This window comes from Antechinus flavipes, chromosome 5 (assembly GCF_016432865.1).
Source record: "Antechinus flavipes isolate AdamAnt ecotype Samford, QLD, Australia chromosome 5, AdamAnt_v2, whole genome shotgun sequence".
Lineage (NCBI taxonomy): Eukaryota > Metazoa > Chordata > Mammalia > Dasyuromorphia > Dasyuridae > Antechinus > Antechinus flavipes.
Window position 1 is genome coordinate 222,675,850 of NC_067402.1, and position 10,761 is coordinate 222,686,610.

Genomic DNA, 10,761 nt, shown 5'->3' on the forward strand with positions numbered 1-10,761 from the left:
AAGAATAAAAAATTGACTCCAGTTCTCTATATTATCTTCATTTGTGTCCCACATGGATTAGCTATCTGTGAGGGCTTGGGAAACAGTCCTCAGGCTTGGACTTGGACTAATTGAAAGAGTTTTTAACCCGGTGTCCATTAACTATTTTTTAAAAGTATTTGAATAACTATTTCAATGTAATGGTTTCCTTTGTAACCCTGTGTATTTTATTTTGTGTATTTAAAAACATTATTCTCAGAAAGGGACCATAGATTTCAACAGACTACCAAAGAAATCTAGAACACACACACACACACACACACACACACACACAGGATTAGGAATCCCTGGACTAGAAATCAGAGGATGGGTTAAAGGGATATTGATAAGAGAAAAGGTCCTCCATATTAGAGTAGCCTTAGAAAAAGGTAGAAAGATTTCCCTAAGGAGCAGGAAGGTTATTTAGAATTGGGATTAAAGCCCATGGTAGAACCTGAAATTCCAGTGTCATTATCCTCCACTCCCAGTTCCAGAATAGATGACAGCCTGAGAGTCACAGATATGAACCCATAGAAAAGATGTTTTATTGGCCAGGCATAAGCATAACCCTAGGCCCCAGGGAAGGTAGCTCCGGGTGTGGCAACTCCTTTTCTTCTCCTCGGAGGGTGTTCAGTTTCAGCTTTCCTTGGAGCCTGAGGAGACAAGGGATAACCAGTTTGTTTCCAGGAAATGGCGTATATAGGGGAGGAAATCCCTTATCACCAGTATGGATATGTCGATGTCACCATCCCTAAATCTCAGCTCTTTCTACCAGACTGAAGGTGGTCTCAATCATTTGGATCACTTCAAACAGCAATGATGGATCCATCGAAAGAGCATTAATAAATTTGGGATCAATATATCATGCTTGTTTATGCAATTTTTTTTTTCCACAGCAGATTTTTCTGTTGTGTTCAAGTTCATATTAAAAGATACTGCTCTTCCTTTTCCTCAACACATGCTTGAGAGATGGTAGGAAGTATTCTGGAAATCTGTATTGGAAGGGGATGGGGAGAGAACTAAGGGAGAGGACAAAAGAGACAGTTGCAGTATTTACAATGGATAATTCACAAAGTGGTTAACAGAGAAAATCTGTGCTGACTCACTGAGGTAGAGTTATATACACAAGGGAGTTTAAGAGGTGCATTTCAAGGTCTGGGCTGGAACAGGGCAAAGACTAGGGCATACCTCTGGGAGAAGAGGAAGAAGTCATTGGCATGATGGAAGGTTAGCAGCTGATCTCGGTTTTGCACCAGGATGGCCACACACAGCAGAACATCAAAGGTCAAGTCTTTTCGGGGAGCACAGCATCCAGTGACTGCTGGAGGTCAACAGTCATTGTCAGAGGAGATATTGGAGAACCAAAGACCATAAAGCAGTAAAGAATTATGGAAGGGTGAGAGGTTACGATGGCATCAAGGGGTATGGAATTCATCATAGTCAGAGTCAAGGGAGCAGTCAGTGTAAGAGGTTGAAATGGATGATCCAATGGATCCAAGGTGGAAGAATTTGGGCTGCTCACCATTCTTGGTCCTTGAATGCCGCCAGATGGGAGAGTTGTTCTTACCACCTTCCAACCCTCTGATCTCCAGGACTCTAAGGGCATCTTGATGCTGCAGATCCCTCTGGAAACACAGCAACAACCAGCTTTGGGAACATGGGGTCAGTCGGTCAGACTGGCAGGGTCCTTGTCAGAGTCCCAGTTCCCTCAGACCCCCCAGCTCTCTTTAATAATCCAGCTTTCTGCATCATCACCACCCTACTCCTGAGCTCTCTAAATCCCAGCTCCCAATCCTCTATGCTCTCAGCACTAACTAGCCTCCCAGGGTTTCCAGACTGACCGGAGACAGAAGAGCAGCTTTTCATTGGAGACCTTCTCTATATGGCTTGAGAGTTCTGGATCGACGTGTCTTAGAAGCTCTTCAGAGACATCTTGCAGGAAGAGCATTTGTTTAATCACAGTTCCATTTCCCACCTCCATCCCTCCTTGTCCTCTGCCTCCTCAACCAGTGTTGAGGACACTGTTTTGACAGCCTTAACAACACCCTCATTGTCATCCCATCATGGTCACTCCCTGTGGATGATAATATCCCTACTCCATAGGTTTTATTCAGCACCCATCTGCCTTTGATGATGCACTAAATGAGTCTGCCCTCAGGAGGTATAGTTAGTACGGAAGAAGGACACATGCGTGGGTGAATAAGAATAAAGACATGAAAAGATCATAATATCTATATTACTGACACTTCCAAGTCTGATATGTGAGAATCAGTTATGCCAGGGAATGCCCAGACGGGATGGGTGCCCTTCCCCTCCCCTTCCTCAGGTCTATTTCTCACGGATCTTTCTCTTGATGCCTTCAGCTGTGAAGTTCATCCCTGCCCAGCGCATGAAGCCCACAAAGCACCAAAATGCATCAGCCTCCGAGTCCAGGGTCTCCAGAAATTTACTCACAAAGTCATTCATGCCCTGGCAGTAACCCAAGTCTGGCAAGGGGAAAGGGAAGAATATTCTTCAATTGGATTTCATTTAGCCAAATTAATTAAACATATACAGGGACTATGCTGAGGCTATATAAAAGAGAGAGAGAGAGAGAGAGAGAGAGAGAGAGAGAGAGAGAGAGAGAGAGAGAGAGAGAGAGAGAGAGAGACAGAAAGAGAGAAAGACAGAGAGACAGAGAGAGACAGAGAGACAGGACAAAGACCAAATTTCTCAAAGAGCTTAGCATCTTAACTGGGGACTGAGGAATATCTGAACAAATAGCTAATGTGAGCTAATGTAAGTATAAAGGAGAAATCCAGGCCAACCAAGCACTGAGAAATTTGAGAAGAAAGAGATCTCTTTCAATGGAGGAAGGTCAAGGAAAGAAGGGAAATGGTAATGTGGTAGTGTGGTACATGTGGTACCTATGAACAGGTGGTAGTGTGGACAGAATCAAGGAGCTGATCTGGGTTATCTCAGAGAGGGAGCAGAGAAACCTGATTGGGATTTTTGTGGAAAGAGACAGAAGTACTTAGTTTAAAGCTTTGGAGGAAGTATTTGAGATATGAGAAGAGAACAGGGGAAAAGAAAAATGAGAGAAGATAATGAACGCGAGAAAGGGTATAAAGGATGGATATTGAAGTTAAAATAGAATAGGAAGACTTTGGCCTCTGAGAGGGGAAAGAAGGTCCCCTCAGAAAACTTTACCTTGATGAAAGGCGGCATAGGTGAGGAGTATCTCCCTGACAGATAGCAACTTGACCAACCCCTCTTCCCTAATGAGGTGGAGAAAAGGCACTTAACAACATCCCAATTACCCAATCTCCCATCCCCCAAAACTTTGATAAGTCCCCATGTCCCCTAAAAACATCAGCTCCCCATTTTCCTTTAATTTATTTGGAATTTAGTTGGGTTAGTCCAATTTTGGTTATGGATTATTAGGCATGTGGGCCTGAGCCTTAGAGGCAATAGTGACTTATGTCCTGTCCAGATCCTAGGGCAAATCTAGAGGAAGGGGATGTGAAAGAAGTAAATGGGAGTTATATAATCTGTCATGAGTATCCAAAGCCCAGGAAATTTGAGGTCTCTCCCTGCCCTACTTTGGCCTCCAGTCCCCCTTGGTCTTGATCTGCTTACTGGAAGTAAGAACGGTGTCGGTCAGTTCGGGGGACATCTGCATCTATGTATTTCTGGGCCTTCTTGAAGAGCTGGTCATTGAAGATATGGTACTGAAGACTGCTCTGGGTGGGAGGAGAAAGGATTTGGGGAAAGCTCTGTTCTTTAGGTCAGTGGACACTCCAGTCCCCAACTTCCCTTCCCTGTGTGCCATTCATTGCCCCTTTCCCTTTCTGTGACTAAAGAAGTAAAGACTTTTTTTCTTTGTTTTTCAACATGGGAATCTGGACTCTTCCTATTTTTATGAAAGATGAGGTTGGGTAAAGGAAGCAGAGAATCCTTTTCTCCCAGTATGTGGAAAACTAAGAGGAGGGGAAAGACACCTCCTCCTCCTCCTGGGGGAGAGAAAGCTTCTCTATATCCTTAGCTCTAGACCTTCTCTCCTCATTAGTGTCTCTTCCTCTAACTCTGGATAAGATGGGTTTAGCATGACCTTTTCCCCAGGTGATAGATATACACCCACTTAGCCAGACCCAATATGGGGAAGGGGGGGGCAAGTTAAAGTACTTTTTCTAAAGAATTTACCATTTGACTCAACTCTTCTTGAGTCTCCATTGGAATTCTTTAGGGAAAAGTTCTCTTAAGAATTACTTTTTCCCTTTTCCACTAGATCCCCTCTTGCAAAGATTTCCCGTTCCCTCCCATTCCATAACCAGCAGCTCTCTCCCACCTCAGCCAACTTTTCCAGAGGAGATGCATTTTCTCTTATCTGTGTCTGTAGCACTTCATACTTGTCAATGGCCATGGAAAATTCCTCTGTGGGAGAAGGGGAGGGAGAAGCAGGGCTCCTATAAACCCAGCAGATGGGAAGGAGAGAAGCTTAGCCTGCTCTTCACCACCCCCCCAACCCAACAAAGAGAAGATGACCATTTGCTGCTAATGGACTTGGCCTCCCAATGTCTTACTCCTGGCATGAAGGAAGCTATACTCCTAAGACCCAAGTGAAGTTCAAGAACCAGATGCTAATAGTAACAGAATAAACATTTTTATGGCTCTTTAAGAGATGCAAGCAGCTAGGTGGTACAGTGGAAAGATCTCTGGGTCCAGAGTCAAAGAAGATTCATTTTCATGAGATTAAATCTAGCTTTAGACACGTTCTAGCTGTGTGATCCTGGGTAAGTCACTTAACTCATCTGTACAATAAACTGGAAAAGAAAATGGCAAACCACTGCAGTATCTCTGCCAAGAAAACTTGAAATGTGGTCACAAAGCATCAACAATAATCAACAAGATTTGCAATATCTATAAAGCATATAATCCCATTTGATCCTTATTGACAACCCAAAGAGGTAAGTGTTCTCCCCATTTTACAGATGAGAAAACTTTTACTCAGAGATTTGGCTAAAGTAACAGACCTAATAAATTTCTGCAGTGAAATCTGAAGCCATGTCTTTTTCTCTCCAAGTTTACCATTCTAGTCATTATACCTAGATGTGTCCTAAAATTATACAAAAGTTTTAGAATCTTAAAACTTACCTTTCCCAAACCCCTAAATTTAAAGATATAGATAAAGCCCACAGTGTTTAGCCTAATCCCATGCTTTTTTGCAAAATGCCATGCTTTTTCCCATTCACAGAAGGGAAGAGGCTGGAAGACTGGGGGCTTCCCACCAGGCAGGTCTCCGAGTGCCCATTTTCTACCTCTTTGGAAAACTTTAATGCACCCACTCTCCCACATGCATAGTAATTCTCAGCTAAAAGGGTTCGTTTATTCCGTCTCTACCCTCCAGGCCCAGGGATACTCACCATCCGCGGGGACCCTGAGCCGGGCGGCGTTGGGGTAGCGGCCCCTCCAGGCCCATTTCATGCCGTGATAGTGGGCTTCCAGCTTAGTGTCCAATACCTGCCGTTCCTCGGCTGTGGAGTGGGGCGGGTACACACCGAACAGAAACTTCCAGACCAGCTTTCGCTCTCCAGCCTCTGGGCCTGGTATTGCCAACACACACGCGGATTATGGCTGGACTTTACCCGCATAAAAGGTTCCCATTTTATTAGAGTTTGTGAGTTGGGGCGCGCGTGAATGTTACTTCTGTCTTTGTGCCCCCAGCACCTAACACAATTCATTGCACATGATAAGCATTCGATAATCACTTTTTGAATGGAATTGAATTGCTCCTGGATCCCTCCAAGGATTGGCAATTATTCCTGAGCTGAGGGGAAGGCGCAGTTCCAAGATATTACCACAAGGTGGCGTAGTGGTACTGCATATCGCCAGGCACTGGTACTCACTCCCATCCTCTGGGAGCTGGGAATCTGTTGGCGATTGTAGGAGGCTCCTTGCAAACCATAATGCAGTGGAAAGAGAGAACTGTTTTGGGAGGCAGGAGATCTGTGTTCTAGTCCTGGCTCTTCAACTAACTAGCTGTGTGACTTTGGGCAAGTCACGTAACCGCTTTGTGCCTCAGTTTCCCCATCTGTAAAATGAGAGGGTTGGAACTCCATGATCTCTAAGCTCTCCTCCATTTCTCAGATTCTAGGAATCAGGGGATGTATTCATGTGTTATTGACTATTAGAGTTCAGTTAATCAATGGGAAGGGTGCAGATGGGAGAGATTGTGGGAGGAGAAGGGGGTGAATGATAGAGAGAAGGGAGAAGGGAGTCAGGGGGGCTACTAAAGCGCCTGGAGCTTTCAGGAGCCAGTATCCAAGACAGGATCTTCAATTTCTATCTTCGGGTGTCTGTCTCCCGACTGCCAATTTGGACAGCTTTTGGGGGCTCTGGGAGAAATTTGATTTGTACTTCAAGTAGAAATACAGCACCAAATATGTAGAAGGTGCTTAATAAACGTTTGGCTGATCAGTGGCATCTGGAAGGGACAGGAAGAGAATATGGTTGTGCAAATTTCTTAACCCCAAGAATTGCTGAACCTCCACAATATGCAGGGACAGAAAGGAAGGGCCCCTGCGGAGGATCCTCTTTTCCTACTGACCTTTCTGGTAGACCATCCTCCGGAGTCGAGGGATATCTAATCGTCCCACAGGGTCAAAGAGGCTCTCCAGGGAGTCAGATGACAGGGGCAGGCTCTCTGGGCAGCTAGGGGTAATCTTCTTCTGGGGAGCTGTGGTCTTGAGGACCCTGGGCTTAGGGTGGCCCTTCTGAGGCTCCCTGCTGCCTTTCCCTGGGGCTTTTGGTTTGAGATCCACCGTGATGATGCTTCTGTGCAGAAGGGCCAACAGGGACCTGATCCCAAACTAATCCTGCACTAACTTCCTCAAAACTCACCCCCCCTCCAAGACCTCCACCCATGCTATATCAAAGTCCATGTTCATATTTGCAATGATATGGTTCCATGTGGGGCTTCCAAGCAACCTACATGTACATCCCCAACCTCTGCCTCAGCCTTTGGGATATGGAGATGTGGGCACAGACACTTAGGAGTCACGGCAAATAAAAGGCAGAGCTGCATGAGTTAGAGAGAGGCCCACCACCCACCACCTGCCAACGTCTGATTCCTCCATAACTTCTCAGCCCATCCTAAGGCTCCCCCTATCTCTCGGGTTCAGACCAAAATGCCCAACTATGTTTGGGAATTGCTGTTATCAATCTTGGACCCCTCCCTCCCTGACTCATCCTCCTGCTTGGGGCCTGGAAAGAGACATCCTGGGACCTGCTTGACCCTGGCCATGCCCTTTCTTTTGTGGCCCAGCCTGACCTTAGATAGGAGCTCAGCCATGGGAACAATAGGCCGAGCGCTCTTGCACATGGAGCCAGGCCCAGGATTCTCAGGATCTTCGGGTTGGCCAATTGGATGAAAAGTTCCAGCCACTCCCTGTTGGAGAGATGGAGGCCTGCAGGACACACCCTAAGAGCACCACTGCCCCTAGCCAAAGCCTAGGCTTCTCAGGCCGGGGAAGATGGGGGACTGAGAGGGTCACCTGGGGTAGGGTAAGGAGGCACTTGGGGAAGACCAGAGCAAATGAAGAAGACATGCACATCCTTCAGATGATTTGCAAATCATGTAAATGAACCCAATTCTTCTGCTGAAGTCCCCAAGTGAACTTGTAAGGCCTAGAGGGATCGGGATGAGTGGGTTGGGAGGGGCAATGAGCTGGCCTCTCTTCTGCCAGGGAAAGGTCCTCACCTAAAGGCCTGCAACCAGTACAGGAAGAATTGGAGGGCCAGAGATGGCCAAGTCCCTGGGTACATAGCCCAGGGCAGCTGGATGAAGAACTAATCCTGAGCATTGAGGGCCCCTCCCTCCCCACCCAGCTGCTTAGCTCACAGAGGGCATTGTGGGACCTGCCATCCCCAGGCTTTCTCCTGGCTCTCTGCATCTCCTCTACATTCCTCTCTGTCCCTCTCCCATCCTCTTTCCTGCCTTCCCTTTTTAATGCTCAGGGGTTAGGGTTTTATTTTTCATTTACATTTGATTTGGATACAGACTAACACACAAACACTGCTCCCCCAAAATGCATCCCCTGAAAAGAGGGGAGCTACTAAAAGAGAGCTACAAAATCCACCTTTGTGATTTATCATTTGTTAACCATAAAGGAAGCTCCTTCACTTCATACTGTTTTGGTCATTTTCCCTTCCTCTCCTCTCCTCCTCAGTCCAGGCTTTCTCTTTCCCCCTTTTTGCTCCTCTCTTTATCCTCTCCTCCTTCAATCCAATACATCCTCCCTTCCTGTTTCCCCTCTCCTTCCTTTCTCCTCTTGCTATTCTTTCTCCATCCCCTCTACCTCTCTCCTTCATCTTGCCACTCTCTTCTTCCTTATTCTTTCCTCCCTCTGTTTGCATCTTCATTTCTCCATTCTTTCTCTTGCCTGTATCCCTTCTATTTCCTCTCCTCTTTTCCCTTTTCCTTGCAAACTCTCCAATCTTTCTCTTCTCATCTCCACTTTCAATTCTCTCTCCATCTATCTTTCCTTCTTATTAGGAATGGATTCTGTCCCACCCCACCTATCCCTTTGTCCCATTTCGGCTTAACAGGTCAGCCCTTAGCAATATACATCTGGCCTCGGAAAGCCGGCTGTTGCTAGGAGTCAGCAGTCGGCTCGGACCTGGCTTCGGTTAGAATTGAGTTGGCCAGACCAAGAAGCTGGCAGAAATGAAAATGGTTGTAGCAGCTGTAGATGAGGGTCCAGGAGTCCTGGCATGTGAAAAGCAATGGGGAGAACAGACAGTGGCAGGGAGAAAGGAAGGGTATTTGCAGCTCAGAGGACCTTAGGGACCTCAGCTCCTGGCTTCCCCCCAAAATAGTTTAAACAGAAGTGTCAACAGAGCCGGGAGAGACTTGACCCCAGCTGCAGTCACCATGATAGGAGGTCCCAGTGGAGGGGTAGACCTTGGGCAGCTCTAGGCAGGAGGCAATCATTAGGGGGACTGTGCTGCCCCCTCGTGGACAGAGAGAAAACAGTAGGATGCTGGGGCAGGGGGGGATATACCTCAGCCCATACTTCCAAGCTGCTATGCATATAAAAACACATGAACAAAACTACACAAACACATACATAGAAACAGATTCAAAAATATGCAGAAATACATCTTCTCTATGGTTCAGTATTCTACCCCTTCTGTCCCTGGCAACGTCAGCTAAAACAACCACTGTTCCATTTCTAAGAGATTTATTCTCGTGCCTTGAGTGAGGGGGATGAATAAAACAACTCCAGGAGTCTGTCAGTGGCAGGAGTCCTGAAGCCACAACCTGTCACTCCTGCTCTGGAATCTAGTTCCGCAGCGCTCAAACTCCATAGTTTGGGGAAAACCTAGGTCAAATATGAAGGGGAAGTCCTGACAAGGGAATTGGAGAATATGGAGAGAATGGTAGGCATTGGACCTGTGTGCAGACTGCAAAGTGCTAAGAACACAAGATTCCGAGCTGGAAGGGACCCTAGAGCACAAATATCTCATGAAGAAACTGAGGCATCAAAAAGAAAAAGACTTGTCCAAATTTTAATAGATAAAAAAGAGCAGGGATGTTTGCAAAGCCTACAGTAGCCTGATTCCGAACTGGTATTCTCTCCCGCCACTCCATCCTGTCTCATGCTCATGGCACATGTACCGCTCAATCCTGGCAAAGCACACGCTTGTGCACAAGTATTGATGTGTGTAGATGCATGCAAGAGCTTTTAGTAAAACTCACAGACTCATGCACAGGCTGCATAGTCTGCAGAACCTGCAGAGAGCTGGGCATAGAGATTGATGCATGTAATAGCTGTGTGCTCAGGTGGAGCAGTGTCACAGGGAACCGTGTCTGCAGACTGGCGTATGTGATACTATGCCTACAGATGAAGGCGTGTGGAGCCGCGTGAGCAGCTCTGCATGGGGCTCCATGACAGCCCATGTGCTGCCCGCGGGCAGATTTATAGCCCAGAGTTGGATGCAGCTGTATGCAGCTGGGTATGCAAATTTATGCAAATTTCACTTGATCTGTGCCCAGGCCTGGTAGGGAGCTGGGGATGGGGGGAAGGGAGATGATATTGCCAGGGTCTCCTGGCTCCCCCAAACAAGGTCTCCTGGCTCCCTTAAAAAGGATGCTCTTGGGTCACAGACTTAGCACAGAGACCAGCAGGGAAGCATTTTCCTTCTCCTAATATCACCTATTCAGGCATGGTATGAGAAGAGTGTGTAACATAGTAACCATATTCTCCTCCAGCCCGTTCCCCTAGGACGCTTAGAATATAGACAAGCTGAAAAGACCGGAATCTTGGACCCCCAGACAAGACAGATTTCATTTGCTACCACTCGGGGCAGAAAGAAACTGACAACGACTGAGTCAGACTTCTTTGTGCGGCGGAGGCCGAGTGAGACCATCCTGCCCCGAAGCTGCATCGATAATGACCCTTCCTCCCGGTTAGCCAAAGGATATCTAGCGGCCCTCAACGGGGCCCGTGACTAAGAACAAATCCCTCCATTTCTCTGTCGAGCCAGTCATCCGGTTTCCTCTGTGTTGCGGTCGGCCGAGACAATGTAGCTAAATACAAATTGTTACCTTAAAGCTGATAAATCCTTCCTAAAGTCTAACTTCAATCCCTCCTGCTTCATCCTCAGTCTCCTAGCTTCTGTTTCTGTACTTTGCGTCAGGAGACCCAGACGAATGGAGCCAGGTGTCCCATTGGGAACGTGAGCTGGGACCGTGCTTCTCCC

General features: G+C 46.8%; 1 protein-coding gene across 4 annotated transcripts; it reads right to left on the bottom strand.

Moving 5' to 3' along the window:
- Nucleotides 1-539: 539 nt before the first annotated feature.
- On the bottom strand, nucleotides 540-7,827 carry LOC127564270 (TBC1 domain family member 15-like). 4 transcript variants are annotated; one of them, XM_052000697.1, is made up of 12 exons: nucleotides 7,757-7,824; nucleotides 7,328-7,444; nucleotides 6,605-6,831; nucleotides 5,421-5,600; nucleotides 4,346-4,431; nucleotides 3,637-3,740; nucleotides 3,208-3,275; nucleotides 2,358-2,504; nucleotides 1,860-1,950; nucleotides 1,541-1,665; nucleotides 1,207-1,339; nucleotides 540-671 (listed from the first exon to the last, which is right to left on the bottom strand). In XM_052000697.1, exons 1-12 carry the CDS (start codon nucleotides 7,819-7,821, stop codon nucleotides 563-565), a joined length of 1,452 nt encoding a protein of 483 aa, XP_051856657.1. In that variant the 5' UTR covers nucleotides 7,822-7,824; the 3' UTR covers nucleotides 540-562. The 4 variants fall into 4 exon arrangements, with proteins under 4 accessions (XP_051856657.1, XP_051856656.1, XP_051856655.1 ...); XM_052000696.1 differs by having other exon boundaries at nucleotides 1,207-1,336; nucleotides 3,637-3,773; XM_052000695.1 differs by having other exon boundaries at nucleotides 3,637-3,773.
- Nucleotides 7,828-10,761: the final 2,934 nt, after the last annotated feature.

Bases quoted from the DNA above. Each gene is read 5' to 3' on its own strand.
- LOC127564270 (XM_052000695.1), bottom strand. From the start codon at position 7,821: ATGTACCCAGGGACTTGGCCATCTCTGGCCCTCCAATTCTTCCTGTAC. The intron at 7,445-7,756 runs GTGAGGACCTTT...TCTCTCCAACAG, and splicing joins TACTGGTTGCAGGCCTTTAG to GGAGTGGCTGGAACTTTTCA. The intron at 672-1,206 runs GTATGCCCTAGT...TTGTCTCCTCAG, and splicing joins TTCTTCCTCTTCTCCCAGAG to GCTCCAAGGAAAGCTGAAAC.